The sequence below is a fragment of the Heloderma suspectum genome, chromosome 2 (assembly GCF_057233095.1).
Source record: "Heloderma suspectum isolate Gila_16-S chromosome 2, 16-S_ref, whole genome shotgun sequence".
Classification (NCBI taxonomy): Eukaryota; Metazoa; Chordata; class Lepidosauria; order Squamata; family Helodermatidae; genus Heloderma; species Heloderma suspectum.
The window spans coordinates 318,424,530-318,447,458 of NC_139459.1; the positions used below are offsets into that span (position 1 = coordinate 318,424,530).

The 22,929-nt window shown below is 44.0% G+C and overlaps 1 protein-coding gene across 1 annotated transcript in view; it reads right to left on the bottom strand.

The window, feature by feature from the left end:
- CNTN6 (contactin 6) overlaps positions 1–15,592 on the bottom strand; it is a 247,999-nt gene extending 232,407 nt beyond the window's left edge. The window contains 1 exon segment of the mRNA XM_084840343.1: positions 15,471–15,592. Within this exon segment, the coding sequence (XP_084696469.1) occupies positions 15,471–15,574 (104 nt within the window). The 5' untranslated portion in view covers positions 15,575–15,592.
- Positions 15,593–22,929: the final 7,337 nt, after the last annotated feature.

Sequence of the window (22,929 nt, forward strand, 5' to 3'; positions counted from 1 at the left end):
TTGTTTATAATCAGTTTCACTGGGTTATATCCAAATATCTGCCCAAGGAATATCGGACAGGGGTACATTCTGTGAGTGGAGCAGAAGGTGCCTTTGCCCAATTTTCTGTGGTCTTACCCTTCCTGCTCACTCGCTGTGCCACAGCCCACTCCACTCAACACCCAGCCTTAGAAAGAGCACTACTCTGGAGAGCTGATGGGGAGAGGAAGGGATGGGAAAGTGAGCTATGGTGCAGGCTGAGTGGATATCTGGATCCAACTCCCTTTTTTCCCCATTAACACTCTTTGAATTAGCAGTACATGGTGACAGTTGTATGACACATTTCACAGCATACTACCATTGCCACATTCCCTTTAAATGCTGTGTGTGAAATGTTGCACAGCAGTAAGATCCTCCAAAAAGAAAACCAAATGCACAGTTAAAAGAAACCAAATGCACAGTTACAAGATGGGGGATACGTGGCTCAACAACACTACAAGTGAGAAGGATCTTGGAATTGTTGTCAATCACAAGCTGAATATGAGCCAACGATGTGATATGGCTGCAAAAAAGGCAAATGCTCTTTTGGGCTACATTAATAGAAGCATAGCTTCCAAATCCCGGGAAGTACTAGTTCCCCTCTACTCAGCACTGGTTAAGCCTCATCTGGAGTACTGTGTCCAGTTCTGGGCACCACACTTTAAGAAGGATGCAGACAAACTGGAGAGGTTCAGAGGAGGGCAACGAAGATGATCAGGGGAGTGGAAACAAAGCCCTGTGAGGAGAGACTGAAAGAACTGGGCATGTTTAGCCTTGAGAAGAGAAGACTGAGGGGGGATATGATAGTGCTCTTCAAGTACTTGAAAGGTTGTCCCAGAGAGGAAGGCCAGGATCTCTTCTCGATCATCCCAGAGTGCAGGACACGGAATCATGGGCTCAAGTTACAGGAAGCCAGATTCTACCTGAACATCAGGAAAAACTTCCAGACTGTTAGAGCAATACGACAATGGAACCAACGACCTAGGGAGGTAGTGGGCTCTCCCACACTGGAAGCATTCAAGACGAGGCTGGACAGCCATCTGTCAGGGATGTTTTGACTTGGATTCATGCAATGAGCAGGGGGTTGGACTCGATGGCCTTGTAGGCCCCTTCCAACCCTACTATTCTATGATTCTATGATTCCAAGTGCTATGGCCATGTGGCTTGTCAATTAATAAGACCAGTCAGTGTGACCATGACTGTACTGTGACTAAGTGTACAATCCTATTCATATTTAGATAGAAGAAAGTCCTACAACTCCCAGCATTCCCCAGCCAGCCATGCTGGCTGGGGAATGCTGGGAGTTGTAGGACTTTCTTCTGTCTAAACATGCATAGGATTGCACCCTAAGCAAGTTGACAAAAACAATCAAACTAGTTACTCGCATCTTAAGAAGGGCTTGATTTGTCCCAGCTGGAGGCCAGAAAAGCCTCCATTAAAAGCCTTTTAATAAAAATACTGCCCAAATCTACTCACAGATACGGTTATAGTTAACCGCTACTATAATCCATTGCATCAATAATGCTAAGCTTTCTACCCAGCTTTATGGTTCACCCTTGGAGTGACTTGTAATGCCATGCTTGAATAATTTCATGAAACACCTTCTCTTCTGAAGGGTTTGAATTACGGGAGGAAAGTCGGGAGCCTCTTAATGAAATCCACATGCCCGTTATCCAAGTCATTCCAGTTTCAAAACTAAAACTGGAATGACTTGGATGGATAATCATCCTGCTGTTCATCGAAGTGGACTGGAATGAACAGAATGACGTGGATGACCAGCCTGCTGATTCCTCGAAAGAGTAGCTAATGCCCCATTACATAAGAGGAATCAGCCTTCTCTCGTTCCCCTCCGATTCCTCCCTACTAGCATTTCTATACTGCAAGTGGGGGTGGCATTAGGGATTGCACATTGAAGGGTAACTGTCAAGGCCTGTGCGCCAGCAGGATGCTTGCTGCTGCTGCTGCTGCTTCTCCTGTCAGTGGTGGAAACGACGGCAGAGGCCCACGGAGAGAAGAGGCTTCTCAGTGCTCCCTCCCACACAAAACTCGGAATGGCACTGAATATAAACTGTCTACAGCCTCGTCGTATCCTTCCTTGATACAAGTGACTCAAGTCACTTCCTTGAGTGACTTGTGCTCAGACAGGATTTCCTCCACTGAAAACAGAGGTGAATTAAGCTTTTGTCCCTGGCCGATATTGTACCTTAGACGACATCATTATGGTGACTTGTATCCTGCTTCTCTCCGTGTGTATATTGTTAAGCGCTTGCTTCCTATCACTAAGAAGTTGCAGGGGTTCCAGCACTTATTAAGGATTCAGTTTCCTTAGAAAAAGGTCACTGGAGACTTACAGCATTTCTGTTATTTGCTTATTTACACATAGGGATGTCATAGGCATCGAGTTGGGGCTTGAGGCTTGGCGATTTCTTGCCGGCTTGGTCCCCCCAGATGGTTGACCCCTGTGCTTGCCCAACTTGGGGCACACTGAGTCGGGCAAGCGTGGCAGTCCCCACTGCTCCACCAACCCACCATTCTGTGCAAAATGGTGGCTTGGCCTTTTCTGTAAAAGCTGATTTTACTTAAATGGAGTCCATATAAAGGTCTATTTAGACCATTTATGCCTGTGATATTGAGTAAATGGGCCTCTTTATGGCCTCCATTAGTGCAAAAGGGCCCTTTATGGGAAAAGACAAGCTGCCATTTTCTGATGTCAAGGGGAATCCAGAGTGCTACAGGATTTCTTGCAGAGAGCATATCAGTTCACTGCCTCCATTCAGATCCAATTCCAGGACAGACTGTTACTCCCATACGCCAAGCTTGCTTGTTGTTCTCACCTCAGACTCAGCTTGCACTTTCCTTAGGGAGGGAGAAAGGAAGGTAAGCTTTCTCCAGAACAGTCTATCTTTGGTAATCTCTGAGGACAGCCACCCCTCGGGTAATCTTTATAACAATAAACTAAATGTGTCCAACCAGTTTGACCCATTCTAACAATCTCTTTTCACACTCAGACTCAGTAGTTTGGGGGATCCTTGAGAGATCATTCAGACTAATCCGAAACTCATCACACACACACACACACACACTGGATCCAGAGCCTCCTTGTTGCTTTGCTGTTGTGCTGCTTTACACCTACACCTATGTTATGAGTTTTGGGTTAGTCTGAATGATCTCTCAAGGATCCTGCAACAATATATATCTGTGGGCTCCTTCACACTGGGCTTTTATCCTGTGATTGAGATTGCTCCTTCAGGGAAGTTTGCGGGCTCTTTACATGATGCAGTGACCCTGCCATGACCCTCCTGCACTAAATGCCCTTTGTTCCGTTTTTAAATAGATTGCAGATAATGAGCTATCAAATTAGCCGGTTGTGTTCCTCTTGAGTTCCCTCTGTCAAAAGAGTTAAAGTGGCAAGAAGAGGAGCAAGATCAATGACAGACTCAGATGATAGGGGGGGAGGAGGGGGAAAGGGGAAGGGAAAAAGGAAGCACATGTAAAGGGAGTCGGTTGTGATCCTGCATTTAAAATGGAAGCAGGAAGTCCCATTTTAAATGCAGGATTTTTGGTGGTGTAGAAATGCCCTATATCTACACACACACACACACACACACACACACACACACTTTATATTGTAATGGGCAAAACTTGATTGAATTACATCCTTGTAGCCTACAAATATCATTGAAAGAAATTCCCTGAGCTGTCTATAACATTGCTGACATAAATGGAGTCATAAAAACCATCAGTACTAGGAATTCCATCCCAAAAATGAATCTACTGCAAAATAGATAACATGAGCTGTCCACTCTGAAGCATTTCCATAAAATTTTATTTTATTTTGAAATAAACTTAAAAACAAAACAAAAAAGAGAACACACTTAATAATATAACAAGGTCACTAAAGAAATTAAGGAGCTCACTAATTATAAATCTTAGTCTATTACTAAAATGCTTGTGGAACAGCTAGAGTAAGGGCACAATTCTATGCATGTTTAGACAGAAAGAAGTCTTACAACTCCCAGCATTCTCCAGCCAGCCATACAGGCCTGGGAATGCTGGGAGATGTAGGAATTTCTCTCTCTCTAAACATGCACAGGATTGCACTCAGCCTAAACACAAGGTCACTATCTAAAGAAAGAATTGACAATACGAATTATATAGCATATATACAAGTTCTCTCTCTCTCTCTCTCTCTCTCTGTGTGTGTGTGTGTACTGGTCAGGAAAAGCATAAACAAATATGAATTTTTAAAAATCAAATTTTTCTAATGTTGTGTGTGTAGCATATCTAGAAGTGGAAAAGTCATTCATGTTCAGGAAAAACAAAACTTCACAAAGAGATGAAAATGCCCTTTCAAGGGAGATGCTTTTAAAGATGAGTGAAGACTGATCAAATATCAGATCAATTGAAGTCCATGTCTGTAGCTCTAAATTATTTACTCGGATAAGTCTTTTAAAACTTAGCCTTTATGAATGTTGTAGCATCAAGTAGTTGTAACGCATTTACATCAGTATCTGGCTAGCTGGCTGCAGTTGCTGCTCATTTTCATTGTTCAATTCTCATGTCCAGTATCCAATTCCACATATTTTTGTCAGGGCCAGCGGAACTACTGGGCCTTTGTCAGCATCCAGTTTCACAAGTCAGTCCTCTGGATTTCAGTTAACCTACCCCCTCATCTATTTAAATCTCTGTACAGTGTATGCCCTCTGGACCCAAAACTCCCTCTCAGTTTTCTAGCTTTGAATATACTGGTGTTTAATTTGCCAGCTCACTTTAATTTCAGAATCAATCACTGAAATAACTGCTGTCATCATTACACGGCTCCCAATTAAGCTCTATAATTGTTTCTCAACACAGATGCAAAGTTGTTGGCTTACTCGCAGCCAATGAATTTTTCACAGTGTCCCCATAATCATTCTAATCACAGAGTATGATTATTATTAAACTGTGCATATAGATCAGGGAATCAGCTCCTGGTTAGGGTCTTCTCTTAATTAATATGTTCAAATCAATGAAGGAAAGCTATTAATAGATGCATATGATTGCCAGGTGAGGATGTAATCCTGTCATGCATACCTTGGTGAATTACTGAAGATTAGATATTCAGAAAGAGAGAGAGAGAGAGAGAGATGGAAATTATTTCCAATCATTCCTACTAGAACAATGTAAATTCAGTATAGCTTAATTATTTTACAGATGCTTTTTAAATGCAAGTATAAAAACTCTCTTAGGGAGGAATCCTATGGCTCCTAGACAGCACTCCGACCACGCATCCAGGAATCTGTGCTTCCCTCCCACTTATAGCTGGCATGGAGAGAAGCATACCAGCTGCCTCTTTGTGGTTGCAAAAGAAACCTCGGAGAGGAGGTAAAGAGGGAGTTCCATGAGCAGGGAAGGCAGGGGGCTGAAGAAGCCGGGATATGGGCTATCCTCAGGCCTCTCCAGCTTCCTTCCCTCCCCATCTGCCAGATGAGCAAAAAAGCCTGTCTAGCTGAAAAGCACAGCAGGAGGCAAGGCTTGTCCCTGCTGTGCCCCCCACTCTGCACTGGATACTCGTAAGCCTCTGAGTTCAGAGGCTCATGCGTATTAAGGGTAGATCCCATAGGGTTGCTCCCTTATTGAATCTGTGCAAAATCTGCAGCTGAATTACCTCTTTTTCAAAAAAGTAAAAACATAAACCAGGATCAATGAGAAGTGAGATGTGAATGATTTCAGGGACAGTGGCCTCAACCTGCAGAAAGCTAGGTGAGCTCAAGTTTTTAAAAGTATTCAAACACCCCACAAACAGTTTTATGGGAAGGAAATATTTAAAACTGATATTGGCTTGGATACATTCTATCCCAATGAACTCTACTGACTTATCATCTTGATCCTATTATGTTCCTTTTTCCCCTAGCTAGCACAGAAGTCTACAATCTCGCCAACATTTTCAGTTTCAAACCCTTCAACCTGTGGTTGGTTTAGGCCAGGCGTAGGCAACACAGTGCACGTGGTTGCCAATGTGCCCCCAGAAACCTTTCTTGGCATCCACCAAGGTGCCCTTCCCCCCTTTTCAAATTAACATTTTCTTACCTGCAGCAGGGATTGCTGTGAAATAGGTTTCTGCTGGTGCTGAAAATGATGTGTTCAAAGGAGTTGTTTAGTGTGCTGTACTCTGTCTTTGGGGTAGGTTTCTTGCCCTTTACCTCAGAGAGGCAGTCAGTGTGGTTCTGTCTGTGCTGGCTGTAGGAGGGAGGGGGGGGGCGGGAACTTGGGCTCCAGGACCAAGGTTGGAGAGTTGCCTCTGACCTCAGATCCAGGAATCTGAACTATCCTTTGGCCCTGCAGACTCCAGGAGCTATAAGATCGCTCCCCATTGCCAAATGCGCCAATGGGCCCAAAAGGTTTGCCTACACTCTGGTTTGGGCTACATTTAAAAGAGTTGTCAGGAAAAGTGTCTACTTCCCACTCTTAATTTATTAAATATTAATAAATTTTAAATATTTAAAATTATTTAAATTAATATTAATTTATTAATAATAAATTAGTATTAATTCTTCTTCTTCTTCTTCTTCTTCTGGTATACATATTATTATGAATTAGGAGTGACATTAAAAAAAAAAAAACCCACACTAATCTCAACTGATTGAATTGGACAATTAACAAAAGAAGAGCTATGACCCAGACTTGACAACAACAGATATTGGAATTTGAATTTTATGTGTTGAATTTATAAGTGCTGCTTCTGTTCAGTGTAATTAGAACTTTTAAGTGTGATTTCAATTTTGCAAGCCACTTGAATGGCACAACGATGCTTTGAGCACCAATACAACACTAACAATAGGTGGTGAACTAGGATCAGGTCCCAGAACTAAGATGGAAGGACAAATTAACTCCTTGTACCAACATTAGGATCTTAAGATCGTAACAGCAGATTCCCTCAGTAGAGTGTTTCATAGGATGGAGATGGAGTAGATTAAATCACTCTGATAAGAGGTGCTCAGCTTGTTGAACTGAACAGCTGGTTGGCAATGAAGAATCAATCATAGTTTATACAGTGCACTTGAAAAAACACGTTCTTTTTAGTGATGGATGAACTCCCTTCTTCAGTTCAATTCAGATTTGGACTTGGCAAGGAAAGCCAATTCTGCTAAAGCTGGGAAATAGCTTGTGTTCTTTTAGCCAAATTTGGAAACTTATCACACTTCCAATAATGTCATCAGGAACATGAGTGGATCCAAACACTTCTCTATTCCCCATTAACCTCTAAAACCTTTCCCACTGCCTCTTACCTTTGAAGGTGGCAGAGCAGCATAGGACAGTGACAGCAGCAAGGTGTCTCTGGAATAGGTTATCAATGGCTACTAGTCCTGGTGGCTATATGCTGCCTCCAGTACCAGAGGCAGTGAGCCTATGTACACCAGTTTCTGGGGAACATGGGCGGGAAGGTGCTGTTGCACTCGTGTCCTGCTTGTAGGTTCCTGGTTGACAGCTGGTTGGCCACTGTGTGAATAGAATGCTGGACTAGATGGACCCTTGCTCTTCTTATGTTCTTATGAGTAGGGATGGGTGAGAATTTTGTTTCATCTTGGTTTGGATCAGAATTTGCCAAAGTTCATGAAGTTCTCCTTATTGGAGACAAAAAGAACTTGAGATTTAATACTCAAATCTGGGAGAAACTGACAGATTTGTCCATCCAGGACCAGAGCTTTGGGCACTTTTCTCTTAAAAGTCTTGGTTTGAATCCTTGGGTATTCAACCATGTTAGTGCTGAATTAGGGTTGCCACCTCTTGTTATTGTTTTTTATAGGCTCATCAGCTTTATCAGCTATATACGGCAGGAGGTACAACATGGTTCTCTCCATACTGGAAATAGCTGTACCTATGGAATATGCCTGGCATGGTCCATTTTCATAAGAATTTACCAAAATTTGCAACAATCTCCGTATAATTGGGACAGAAAGAACTTGAGGTTTTAAAAATGTGAGTGCAGGAGAAAGTGAAACTGACAGATTAGCCTATCTCTACTCTGTGGGCCTCTGTGTCAGACAGTCCTTTCTCCCTTACAGCTAGAAAGGAGCAACAGCAGTGTCCAGGGCACCAGGGAGCCTGTGGAACAGTTTTCCAGGGCACCTGGATTCTCAGAGCAGTATCCAACTGTGCCATTCTGTTAGCGCGAATGACACTGAGTTAGCGGAAACAAGGTTCAGAACTATACAGAAGCACAGTTGCATGAGTAATTGTGCAGAATTTGGCCTGGAAAACAGCTGGTAACCAGTGCAACTCCTTCAGCACTGGAGTGATGTGATCTCGCCGGCGGCTGCCTTTAATCAGGCAAGCCACTGCGTTCTGTACCAGCTGCAGTTTCCGAACCGTCTTCAAGGGTAACCCCACGTAGAGCGCATCACAGTAGTCTAAACGAGAGGAGACCAGGGCATGTACTACTGATGGGAGCAGATGGTTGGGAAGGAAGGGGTGCAGCCGCCATATCAGATGGAGTTGATACAGTGCTGTCTGGCTCACAGCTGACACCTGAGCCTCCATGGACAGCTGGGAGTCCAAAATGACCCCCAGGCTGTGGACCTGGTCTTTCAAGGGTGACGCTGAGCTAGCGGAAACAAGGTTCAGAACTATACAGAAGCACAGTTGCGTGAGTGATTGTGCAGTATCCTTGTGCAACCAGTTGCACATAACTCTTCTGTAACCCACTGTGCAGCCTGTTGCACATTCCACTTGTGCGATCTGTTGTGAAACCTCTTGTGCAACTGCTTGAACAACTGGTTGTGAAAATGTAATGGGCAACCACTTGTGCAATGGAAAGATTCAGGGAGCTCCGCTAGAGCTATTTGAGTTTGTGGAATGAATGATTAGGGATGTACGAATGGTTCCAGTCGGGGCATCCGCTGGGCGGGGAGGTGATCCGTTCCTCCACCCAGAATCTTCGATGGGGGGAGGCGATCTGGTCCTCCCCCCTGGAATCCTGCCCGGCTGACTCCGCTCCGCGGCCATGTTGCGGAGCCACCTGCCAGGCCAATCTGCAGCAGGGCCTCCAGCCGCTGCTGGGCTGGTGTGGACGGAAATGGCGTCCTGCATAGGGGACGCCATTTGTGTCCCTATGGTAGCCCGTGATAGGCTACGTAAATATGTACGTAGCCTTTCACAGCTAAAGCAGGGATGCAAATGGCAGCTGCTATGCCATTTGCGTCCCTGCTGTTTGCCGTGATAGGCTACATAAATACTTGCTGCTATGCCATTTGCATGGCCACCTTTACCATGATAGGCTATGTAAATACTTATGTAGCCTATCATGGCAAAGAGCAGGGGCGCAAATGGCGTAACATCCACCATTTGCGTCGCTGCTCTTTGCTGTGATAGGCTACGTAAATACTTACGTAGCCTATCACGGCTGCCTGCAAGGACTCAAATGGCGGCCGCTACAATGGCTGCCATTTGCGGCCGCAGCAGCCCGGCAGCGGCCGGCCAGAAGATCAGCCGGAGCCGCCCCCACATCCGCCCCAGGTCCGTCCCAGGGGGACTCTGTGGGGTAGCGGAGGGCGGGAGGCCGTTCTGCCACAGATTCTGGGGGGGCGGATTCTAAAGAATCCAGCCTCACTGGAGTTCGTGGTGGAATTCTCTGACATCCCTAGGAATGACACTGATGGATATTGCCCATAATATGAAACTTGCGATTGCTACTGTCTCGCCACCACCATTGGGTTACTTTGTGGAAAGGGTAGAAGGACACGGAGAGAAGGTGGTGGTGGCAGAACAGGGTTGAATCCCAATATGAGACACACTCAAATTTGGAAGGGTCTGGGCTTCATTTATTGGGGAGGGGGGTGAGGTTTATTGTAACCAGGCAGAATTCACCCCTCAAAACACTAGGTCCTTTTGTTTGACCTCAGGTATCGTATTCGTATCACCACTTTTTTGCTCTGTTTATTTTATGGCTGAGACTTGAACACTGTCAAAAATATTATTTCATCAATTTCTGCAGGTAGGGATGGGGAGTAAATTCAGAACCCCATATAGTGGGCAAATTTTTGCTGTTTTTCAGGGGTGGGGGTTAGTGATGAGGCTGGCTGTTGTTTCGACTTTACGTTGTTGCCACACTTGATGGTGATAATAACACAGCTTTGCTCTTGGCAGCTCAGCCACCATTTTCTTTCCTACAGAATGCCTTTTTCACCCAAATGCTATTTTTCACAATAGAAAAATACCATAGCAACTACGTTCATATGTAAGCGTGTTGGTACACAGTGAAACAGTGATCCACTAAAGCCAACAGAAGTTTTACCATGAAATTCAGTTGGATGTGGACTGCACCCATAGAAACTCCAGATCATACTGGGAATAATTTTTGCTGAGTTCTCATTAGCTGCAAACATATGAAATACCTTATATTTATATTTTGTCCTCTTTTTTATTTTCCTTCCACTGAGTCCTTTATTCTGTAGTTTGCTACACAGTGCAGGATTTAATGGTTCATTTTTTATTTTAGCACTTATTTTCTATATTCACTTCAGTACCATAATTTTTGTGGTGAGGTTGTTAAGCATTATGGGTTTTTGAAACGAAGTTGCAAAAGAAAAATGTTACTGCAGTCAACAGACTTCCCCTAAATGTATGGTATCCCCACAGAAAACAAACTTTCTATAAAAATGTTCCACTCATTCTCAGGGATTCAGATACATGCAGGGAAGCTCTGTGGTCTTGTATCTTCTGTATGCTACATATAAAATGGGGATACAGCACTTATGCCAAACTATGATGGCTGTTATAAAATGACCCCACCAGATTTGCTACCTCATTCACTGATACCAAATTTGGGAAGGTCATTTCAGACATTATTTGGCTGAGAGGAGGGAAGTATTTGAAAGTTTGGGGAAGGCTTACTGATCAGTGGCTGAAGTGGCAGTGTTTATTTTCTCTGTTTACCCCCCCCTGCTTTTTTGAGGCTGCCATGCAGAGTTCCTGTTAGCAGCCACCTGCAAGTGCCCTCCATATTTTTGCACCACAATGCCCCTTCAACACAATGCTATGTCATAATAACCTTGTCATGCACTTTCACAACATTGTAAACCAGCTCTCTCTCCTTTTTCAGGTGTGTCAGCATTGGACTGTATAAGCCCATTGAAGTCAATGGTACTTTAAACATAACAAAAAGGAAGGGATGTATTATTATTATTAAATTTATTAATCGCCCATCTGGCTGGTCACCCAGCCACTCTGGGCGATGTAAAACATACAATAAAAGAGTTTTAAAAAAATAAAATTCTACAATAAAAATATTTTCTAAAATACCCTAACCCACCCCAAATGCCTGCCTGAACAACCACGTTTTTAATGGACGGTGGAAGCTCATTAAAGAGGGGGCATGACGGAGTTCCCTAGGGAGGGAGTTCCACAGAGTGGGGGCCACCACAGAAAAGGCCCTCTCCCTCGTCCCCACCAGTCTAGCTGTCCTGGCTGATGGGACAGAGAGAAGGCCATCCGAGGCTGATCTTGTTAAGTGGCCTGTCTGGTGCTGCTGGAGGCGCTCCTTAAGATAGGCTGGGCCGGAACCATATAGGGTTTTAAAGGTCAAAACCAACACCTTGAATTTGGCTTGGAAAACAGCTGGTAACCAGTGCAACTCCTTCAGCACTGGAGTGATGTGATCTTGCCGGCGGCTGCCTTTAATCAGGCGAGCCGCCGCGTTCTGTACCAGCTGCAGTTTCTGAACCGTCTTCAAGGGTAACCCCATGTAGAGCGCATCACAGTAGTCTAAACGAGAGGAGACCAGGGCATGTACTACTGATGGGAGCAGATGGTTGGGAAGGAAGGGGTGCAGCCGCCATATCAGATGGAGTTGATACAGTGCTGTCCGGCTCACAGCTGACACCTGAGCCTCCATGGACAGCTGGGAGTCCAAAATGACCCCCAGGCTGTGGACCTGGTCTTTCAAGGGTAGCCGTACCCCATTCAACACCAGGTCAACATCCCCTAACCTCCTCTTGTCTCCCACCAAAAGTACCTCGGTCTTGTCAGGGTTTAGCTTCAGCTTATTCCTCCCTATCCAGCCACTCAACGTCTCCAGACATTTGGACAGGGATTCTACAGCCAACCTTGGTGAAGATTTGAATGAGAGGTAGAGCTGCGTGTCATCCGCATATTGATGACACTGCAACCCAAACCTCCTGATGATAGCCCCCAGTGGCTTCACATAGATGTTAAATAGCATCGGGGAGAGGATGGAGCCCTGTGGCACCCCACAAGTAAGTGGCCACAGGTCTGAAACCTCCTCTCCCAGTGCTACCCTCTGGTACCTGCCGGAGAGGAAGGACCGGAACCACCGCAATACGGTGTCTCTAATGCCCAACCCCACCAGGCGGTCCAGGAGGATACCGTGGTCAACGGTATCAAAAGCCGCTGAGAGGTCGAGGAGAACAAGGAAGGAGCATTCACCCCTATCCAGAGCCCTCCTCATGTAGGGCTGCCTGCCTTTGCATTTCTCAATCCAATGGATGAGAACACATGCATTTTGTAATTATATTTTATCAAATGTTGAAGCTGAGTTCAGTTCAACCCTTCCTTCATTCAACCCCCATGATATTTTGTAAGAACGTCATCTATGTCAAGTGAAGTAAATAGGACAGCCTTTGGGAACTTCTTTTGTAATGCTGTAGAAAATTTTGGATTGGTCTGACAGCCATCAACCAATTTCAGCTCTTCAACACTATTTTGTCAGTGAAGCTATTCTAATTAGGGGTGTACGGGTGTGGGGGAGGCGATCCATTCCTCCCCCTGGAATCCTCCGGAGTAGGGATGGCCGAAAGTCACTTACCTGATCCCGAAGCTTGCTTCGCGGTGCGGGGGAGGCGTTCCGTCCCTCCCCCTGAAATTCTGGCCAGGGGGGAGGTGCCCCGTCCCTCCAGCCGCGAAATGTCGTCTCTTGCCGGGACGCAAATGGCGGCGGCCATAGCCGCCGCCGTTTGCATCCCTGCAGTCAGCTGTGATAAGCTACATAAATGTTTACGTAGCCTATCACGGCTGACTTAAAAAAAATAATGCGTACGCAAATGGCGGCGCCCATGGGCGCTGCCATTTGCGTTCCTTATTTTGGCACGTGTAGTCTACGTAAACATTTATGTAGACTACAGCAAAAATAAGGGCAACGCTATTTGCGTTGCCCTTATTTTCGCCATAGTCTATGTAAATGTTTACGTAGACTACATGTGCCAAAATAAGGAATGCAAATGGCAGCGCCCATGGGCGCCGCCATTTGCGTACGCATTTTTTTTTTAAGTCAGCCGTGATAGGCTACGTAAACATTTACGTAGCCTATCATGGTGTTTTTTTAAAATCTAGCCATGATAGGCTACGTAAATCTTTACGTAGCCTATCACATTTGCTTGTTTGTTTGTTTGTTTTTACTTGGAAATGGCAGCGGTGGCAGCCGGTCGGAAGTCCGGCCACCGCCGCTGCCGAACCGCTGCCAGAGCCGCCGCCACCAGGGACATTTGACCAAGGTGAGTCTTGTCCCGGGGGGGGCGGGGGGGACAGACCGTTTCTCCACCAATTTCGGGGGGGGGGCGAATGCGCTGGCATTCGGCCTCCCTGAGATTCGTGGAGAAATTCTCTGACATCCCTACTCCGGAGTGGTTCCACTCCTCAAGGATTCAGGGGGGAGGAGCGGAAACCGGCTTGGGGGCCACTTACCTTCCCTCCTGCCAGCCAGAGCCATTCACCTCCTCCCTGTCCCTGCCGATTGCCATGTCTTTTCTAAAAAAAAGCGATGGGCAGGATGTGCCCATACACTTAGACACAAATAGACTCATGAATCTTGCATCTAAATCTGTGTGTCCATAGGCTTATACGCAAGATTCACAGCTCTATTTTGCATCTAAGTCTATGGGCACATCCTGCCGATCACCATTTTTTTTTTTAAAAAAGAAAAGACATGGAGATCGGCAGGGACAGGGAGGAGGTGAACAGCTCTGGCTGGCAAGAAGCAGCTGAGTGCCGTTCCGCCTCCAGTCCTCCTGGAGCGGAGGTAAGTGGTCCCAATCCTCTGCGGATTCCTGAGGCCGGATTCCAAAGAATCTGGCCTCATTTGAATCTGCAGCAGATTTGTCTGACATCCCTAATTCTAATATGCTCATTGATCGATCCCATGATCATCTCCTGTTCTGATTATAATAGAAGGTAACTATGTATAGCCTTCTTATCTTAAAGCTCCTTTGGAAACTTTCCTAATGGCGAAGCTTATTATTGGATTCAATGGCTTGCACCCTAACATTTGTAACCCAGATCTTGATTTCTCTGACATGGAGCCAACTATAGATTGTGTCCATGGCTTGTATCCAATGTCAATCATTCTTTTCAGTGGTATCTTCTACATGGAACTAACATTTGATCCAACCTTATACTTCTATTTCTATTAAAAAAACAAGTTTTTATTTGCAACTTTGTAAGCAGCAGAATTCAAAAGAGTACTTTTATGGCGAAGAAGAAGAAGAAGAAGAAGAAGAAGAAGAAGAAGAAGAAGAAGAAGAAGAAACAACTTAGCTCACTATTTGGAAATGGTTCAAGGGCCTTATCAAAGGGCCTTATCAAAAAGCAGAGATAAGCGAGAAGGAATGTTATACAGGGAGATGGTATATGCAATATGTGTGCCAAAAATTCATAGTCAAATTTCAAAAGCCCATTGTGATTAAAATTAAACATCACAACATGATAGAGATTTCTGCCACTGGGAAATCCAGTTCTTTTTTGACTCAATGGAGTTCCGTGGTGTGTGTGACTCAATTTGTGTGTGTGACCCAAGCTGTGGGCTTTTTCCTGCACTCCAGGAACTTTTCTGCACATTTTTTGCAGGTTCCTCAGTTTGTGCGAATTGCAGAACCTGTGGGGAAAAAATTGCACAAAATGCCCAGAAAAATCTACAAACTGGCCCAAGCTGGGTGCTGCAGTGGGAACTGAAATGAAGTCTGGGGGGCCAAACCTAGGAAAACCCATAGAACTCCACCCCCAAATAGATTTCTCTGACATCCCTACAACATGAACACTCTAGACCTGTTCAGGCACTTGCCTGAATGTGTGCAGACTTAAATTGGTAGAGCGAAGGAGCCATGTACACTGGCCCCATGGCCCTCAGCTCAGAGCTTGACATGTTGAATTGGCAAGGTGTGAAAGGAAGTTCTACAAATGTTTGCCTGAATGTTAATAGAACTCCCTGCGTAGAACTCTCTCAGAGATTGCAGATGCTGCCTTATCAGGGGCCACGATCACAGAGAAAGCATACAGTGCACATGACCCCATTGCTCTACCTATTTTAAGCCCTCACAACAGGGCTACACTCAGCACAACATGAACCTTCATTTCTGCATTTCAGTTGCTTATTTTTCATTAGGAAAATGTTAGAGTTGAGTGATATTCTTTTGGCCTCTTCTCAATGCCATTCAAAATGGTGATACTGATACAAGAAACCTTACCTGTAGAATGGCAAGGGATGTCCACTGGCTGTACAGTTCAGAAGTACTTCTGGATCTTCAGAATTCATCGAGTAAGTGACATCAAATGGCTCTTGAATAAACATGGGTCCATGCAGAGTTCCTTCATCTGTGAAATGAAACTATGATTTAAAATTAATAATCTACTACTTAATCAACATGTAACCTGTGACTTTCCATGAGTGCCACTGCGGCTTGCCTCAGTTGTCCTACTCTACCAAGGATAGTCCTCTGTTTTGGAGAGCTGGTAGAGGACCGTCCTCTATTTGAAGTTGTTCTCTGTTTGAAGAGATGTCCAAATCTGGTTTAAAGTAAAAAGAGCTTCCACCAAATCTCAACATATTCAGCATACATGAACAAGCAGCATACATGGGATTATCCCATGTTATCATATCATCACAACAGCACTGTCAGGTATGTTAGGGCGAGAGATAATGACAGGCCCAGATGCATTCATAGAATGAGCTTCACAACTGAGCAAGGATTTTTATTTAAGTCTCTCTTGTCTAGGTCCAACACTCCATCCCCTAGATCAGGTGTAGGCAGAAACAGAAAGTAGATTTCCAGATGTTTGGGACTTCAGCTTCCAGAAGCTCCTTCCTGCACAGCCAATGGTCAGAAATGCTGGGAGTTGAAGTCCGAAACAACAGGAGATCAACTTTCTGCCCCCCTCTGCCCGCCTCTGCCCTAGATTACAATGGCTGTGAATATGCTACAAAAAGCATGAAGAGGTTGGTATACTTTCTTCTCTGGGGATAGGGGGAGTTTTTATTTTCCTAAGCCTACATGGTCAGGAGCTCCCTTACAACTGAGCAGAAGTAGAGGCAACCATCCAGTGCGAGTTTGAACACGATTCCAATACACAACATTCATGTGTCCTTAATATTCACCCATCACCTCACTCCTTTTATAGCCAAGGCTGCAAAAATATCAGGCACTGCATGCCCTTCTTTTATTTCAAAACCTTACACACGGAAATTGCTTTCAGACTCTCCCTGATAGTCTGCAGGCAATTTCCTCTTCCCATGCAGCAGCAAACATTTCATGACTGATTGATAATAACACCTCATTTCTTGAAGATTTGTGGGGCTTATTTACATAATGAAGGTGAGGAAAGGCGCTTGTTTGTATCCCTGCTTCAGAATGTTATGGATGGCTGTTACCTCCACCTTGCCTTGTGCAGCAAGATCCTTGAAGGAAGCATAGGAACAACAAGGCAAGGGGCTTGCCATAACAAAATGAGATTGATAGAACCAGCCAATTATACCAGTGCAGATTGTCATGACCTTAAAATCCCATGTGAGCAAGTATCACATCCCACCTCCACCCCCATATGTGTATTTTGAATGCCATAATCTATACAATTATAGCCATGGGAAATAAGGAGATATTTTTCTAGGCTTGTAAAGTTTTACATATGGTACAAAACCTACATTAAGTTTTATAGAAGTTGTAGCATAATCCTATGCATATTTACTTTGAAGAGAAACCTGCTGGTTACATAAGGCTTACTCCCAAAGGAAGAATGCATTCAATTACAGCAGGTTTATATGCATTCATATGCACATTCCACTGTGTTCAGTAGGACTTACTTCCAGGAAAATATGCATAGGATTACAGTATTCACTGGTTTACACATGGTGAAGATCCAGTCTCCCACGTCTCTCAAAGAGTTACGAAATAATAATAATAATAATAATAATAATAATAATAATAATAATAATTGTGGTAATAAAGGCTGAACTCTGCACCCTTTGAGTGCCCCATGGGGGACTTGCAGCACACAACAAATTTCCCACCACTCTGCAAAGTAGGGGGAGAAAGGAAGCAATACTTCAGCCCTCTCTGACCCATTGCAGAAAACTTATGTTGCAAAACCTATTATAAATTATAATTATTATAAAACCATCATCATACATTCACTGGCAAAGTCTGGGGATGACTTTAAAACCATATAAAGTCTAAATCTGTAGTAGGAAAATAGTAAATACGTACAAAGCCCATGGATACATGGAGGTCAGGAGCATGGTGTGATCCACTCTCCGCTTTCTTTACGTTCAGTTCCTGATCTAGTGTATAGAGCTAATATGAAAATGTTTCTATAAATTAGCTGACGTATTATTACCTATCTAGCAAATTCTTTTTGTGTGGCCTAGGATTTATAATCATTGGTTTTTATATCCTTTGTTACATTTGGTAATTTGGATATTTGCAAATATGTATTTTTACATTTTAATGTCTTTGGATCCTGACAACTGTTAAAAAAGAACTTTTTGTGGTGAAATCTGAATGGTAAAATCAAGGATGTTACAGAATAAGATCTATATGGAGAAAGAACATATTAGGGATGAACAGATTCATCCAGTTCTATTCTGTAAATTTTGTAGGCCTCCTGGATTATTTTGCCAGATATCAGCTGGGTACTGCTGCCTATGGCAGTAGTAATGGGTAGGATTCTGAGTTTTTCTACATCTCGACTCAGGCATAGCCAGAAGAAAGAAAATCTATCTGGGAATTACTATAGGAGCAGACAATTCACCTATTCCTGGTATATTCTTTTTATCTATATATTTCATTCCTTTCTTGGGACTGATGAAGGATTCTTCACAATATAAATAGTGTTCCATTTGGGTATATGTTTAGTCATACATATATTTTGGTTCAGTAATTGGGGTGTGCTTTGTATTACCATTATCTTTACTCCTTATTTTGTTTATTTTGCCTACTGCAATCCAGTTACTATAGTCTTGCTCTCAACTGCTCCTGCCCTTTAGATTGGAATGAAACAGTCAGACATTTTACCAATAGCCAGAACATGTAACATTATGTTATTCATTTTACTCCAAACTCTGAAGTAAAGTAGGGGCTGTGGTGGCTTAGTGGTTAAGACACTGAACTGCAGACTGGAACGTAGGCAGGACAGCAGTTCGAGACCCGAGTGCTGTGTGACGGAGTGAGCTCCTGTTTTCAGTCCCAGCTTCTGCCAACCTAGCAGTTTGAAAGCAAGAAATTGCAAGTAGATAAATAGGTACTGCTTCGGCGGGAAAGGTAACAGCGTTCCGTGCACCTCGGTGTTCAGTCATGCCGGCCACATGACCACGGAAGCATCTTCGGACAGTGCTGGCTCTTTGGCTTAGAAATGGAGATGAGCACCACACCCTAGAGTCAGACACGACTGGTTGGGGACACCTTTACCTTTTACTGAAGTAAAGCATATGGTTTAAAATCTTGATTCTAGTAACGTTAAGACTACGTGGTCCAAAAAAAGGCATCACCTCAATTGCTCTAGCACCTCAATGACGTCGTGAGCTAAACCATGAAGGGACACCCAAGACGGGAAGGTCGTGGCAGAGAGGTCAGACTAAATATGATCCCTGGGATAACTTAGTTATCTTGTAGTATACTTCTGCCCATGTGTATAAATCTTCCTGCTAATATAGGCTTCTAATTCTTTTGAAACTCATTTATTTGGCAGCCTTCTGTAGTGGCTGATTATTTAACAATATCCACAATTCACAAAGGTACTGTGCTATCTTCCTGAAGAAGAAGCCAGTTAAGAACAAACATTTTATTAACAACTTAAATATGGAACTGTAGAAAAACTTAATAGCTTACTGGCTTGGATCTAGATGTGCCTTTCCATAAGTCATCTCACATTTATGTCTACCTTTTTTGATGTCTGTCAGTTCAGAATTTGCTTCAGACAGGTCTATAGGAAGTGAGACACTCTGTCTGATTAAGTTGCATGAGACCAACAGGATTTTGGAGTGCCTCCAACAGGATCCCCCCTTGAACAGGATATGTAAAGCCAAGTGACAAAATCATTCAGAAACTTTTTTCCAGAGATTTAAATGTGGTTCGCCATATGGAATTAGGGGTTAATGTTCAAGAAGTATAACTTCAGTATTCTACTGGCACATGCTGCTAGCCTGGTGTTTCTCTTGATTGTGGCCTATGACTGAGATCCTTTCTAGAAGACATCATGATGATGGACTATTGATACTAGATCTGTTCAGACGTTGCATCCATTCATTCACTAAACACATGCATTGGTGTCTGGACCATGCCCTCTGACACTGATGGGCAACTCCCCTCATGTTGTGGCTCCTTACTGGCCTCCCCCACAGACCTCTGCACATTAGCGGGGAGGTATGAAAGGAGCATGCTCACAGGTGCTGCTTTCAGACCTTTCTACTAATGCACACTGGTTTCAGGGGTCAGTGGGGCATGGTGATTTTGGGGGCTGGGGCAGTGGGCATGGTTATACTTCTTCCATGTACACATAATGTACATCTGGAAGCAACTTCTGAAGAGGGCCACTGCCATATTAGAAAGTCATGCTTTTTAGTAGATGAGGCATGAGCTGAACCCTAATACATTGCCTAGTACAATGGATAATCTAGACCTGAAGTAGATAATAAGGTAAGTTATATTCAGATGATATATAACTTATCTTATTAGATATTTTATTAAATTGGAGTCTTCATTTGGTTTTCAGGAAGAGCAATCCTTTGGCCCCTAGGCAGCATCTGGGGGCCATAGGGCACTTTGGATTCTGGGATCCGAGGACAGAGACAGCACTTCAACCTTGGATCCAGGAATCTGTGATCTGCCCCCACTCCCCTTTGCAGCCAATGTGGAAAGAACAATGCTGGCTGCCTTGTCTAGACTAGGAACTCAACCTCAGAGAGGGGGTATAGGGGGTGTTCTGTTGGGCAGGGAGGGAGCAGCATTCTCTGGAACTCCCCAACTAGATGGGCGAAAAAAGCCCATCTACTGAAAATGCAGAGCAGGAATAGTGGCAGAGGTGATGGATACCTCCACCGCTCCTCCTGCTCTGCACTGGATGCTCATAAGCCTGCTATTGTTTAAACTTTTATTTTGTACTGTATCATGTTGTATTTTATGGTTATAATTGTTGTGAACTCCACGGACAACTTTGGTTGTTGAGCAGTATAGAAATGTAATAAATAAAATAAATTTCATGAATATTTTCTCTTCCCAGGAACAGATCCACTTGGAATTTCTGTACATAATTTATTCATAGACAGACATTTATAGTTTTTTTAAAAAATTGTCTTTTAAATCCCCTAGCTTTTAGATGACATTTTGTAAATCAGCTGGAAATATTTTTTTAAATTTTTTTGGCTGCCACCCCACTAGAACAAAGACAAGAGACAGTAAATGGGTTCAATATGGGCCACAACTTTATTAATTTCCATGTTTGTCCTGCAACATTCTTATTAACTAGTTAAAGCCAGCCTTCCCAAATTCAGTGTGGTCTGCTTGCTACAAAGGGGACTGATAGGAAACCTCACCATGCATCAAATCAGATAATATATCTAGTATTTTGCTCTTTACTGCTGACACACCTGAAAGATGCTCACTGAGACTGTCCTGCATTAGCTGAAGCAGACTTTGAGTGACGGGGCTAAGCAAAGAGCAAAGTAATGAAGCAGGCAAATGTTCAAGCACAGAGGGTTCAGTCCAGTGGGGTTCAGGTTAAGGCAGGAGTGGTCAAGATAGCAGGCAGAGCAGAGGTCAAAACACAGGCAAGCAGGCAGATACATTAGATAGCCCAGATGAAGAGTCAAGAAGGAGTCCAAGGTTTAGTAGCATGGAGCATCAGTCACAGGACAAGATCCCAGAGGCAAGGCAAAAGAAAGTGGACCTGAAAGAATGGTGTTTCCAGCACTGGGTTAGGCAAACACTGAAGGCGTTTAACACCAGAGCCTTCTGAGTCCCACATGGAGCTCAGCTGCAGTGCAATAGACCTTACAAGTCAGAGCCCTACTCATGAGGAGATACTTACAAAGAAGGAGTCCTCAGGAGAAAGTGAGTGCTCCTTCTCACAGGAGCCCTACTGGCTTGTTGCTTGAGGCAGAGTCCCCTCCCCATGACAGGGATGGGCCTGCAGCCATCTCCCCTGAGGACCCAGGCTCCTCCTGGTCTGGTGATCATGACTGATCTTGGGTGCCCTCAGTTTCGTGTGTGTGTGTAGCTCTTCCCCTGAGGAGGATTCCTCCAGAGGGGGCATGACAGAGACCATCAGGGACCAAGAGAGCTTTCCTCGGGCTGATGAGGCTTTAGATGGTGTTATGCCTTTATCACTCCAATGTCTCAGGGTGCTCCCTAGTGTCCACTATCTCTCTCCATCCCTTGAGCCTAAACTGCCTCAAGCTATATGAAAAAACTCAAGCTATATGAAACCACACTGATGTGACAAGAGAGGGTAGGTGAAAAGGTTTCCTTAATGTGAATAATTTAGGACCAACAATTCTTACTTGACTTGACCCATTGGATAAACAGCATTGTCTCCAGCGTTGTCCAAAGCCAGGTGGGTAGGCATGGTATCATTTCAGCTAGGAACTACACTTGGGAAGGAGGCATAACTGCCATAAACAGGTGGTGCCATGCCTGTCACTAGGAGGCAGAGGTGCCAAATGCAAGGCAGACAGTCAGACTCTTCCTTCTATGTGGCAGAGGCAACATACACGCTGTAAGTTGGGAAGCACAGTTGGGAGAACTAAAAATACATAGTTCCAACTGGGGCCAAGCAAAAATTACAGTAATTTCAACCAGACTTTGAGAATAAGATGACATTCCTTTATTTGTTATGTAACATTTTCTTCAGCAAACGTAAAGTTAAGAGAGCGATACTAGCATATTGGGCAGCCTATGTTTTATAATCATAAATTGTCAGCGGATTTAATTATATTTTTCTTCCATTTTTGCCTAGACAGCACCTTTTTCTTTCATGTGCAGTTGAGAGAAGAAGTTCCATTGCATTTAGTTTTCTGTATAATTGTTATTGTGTACAATACAGCAAAAACAAGGGAAGATGTGCTTAAGACATACCAATTTTGTGTAGAGTTGCCATTTCCAAAGTACTATTTGCACTGTCTCCATGGATGGATAGAGAAAATGGAATTGCACTCACTATTCCTTTTCCTAGATCCACAAGTTCAGTGAAAGGTCTAAACAGAGTCCATACATGTAGGCTGTTTACAGAGATTCAGCATGGGAATGTTTGATGAGGGGAGATATGATAGCGCTCTTCAAGTACTTGAAAGGTTGTCACAGAGAAGAAGGCCAGGATCTCTTCTTGATCATCCCAGAGTGCAGGACACGGAATAATGGGCTCAAGTTACAGGAAGCCAGATTCCGACTGAACATCAGGAAAAACTTCCTGAGTGTCAGAGCAATACGGCAATGGAACCAATTACCTGGGGAGGTGGTGGGCTCTCCCACACTGGAGGCCTTCAAGACGAGGCTGGACAGCCATTTGTCAGGGATGCTCTGACTTGGATTCCTGCATTGAGCAGGGGGTTGGACTCGATGGCCTTGTAGGCCCCTTCCAACCCTACTATTCTATGATTCTATGATTCTATGATTCTATCCCACTCCTATTCACTGTTTCTTCAGCTGAGCAAATGTAATC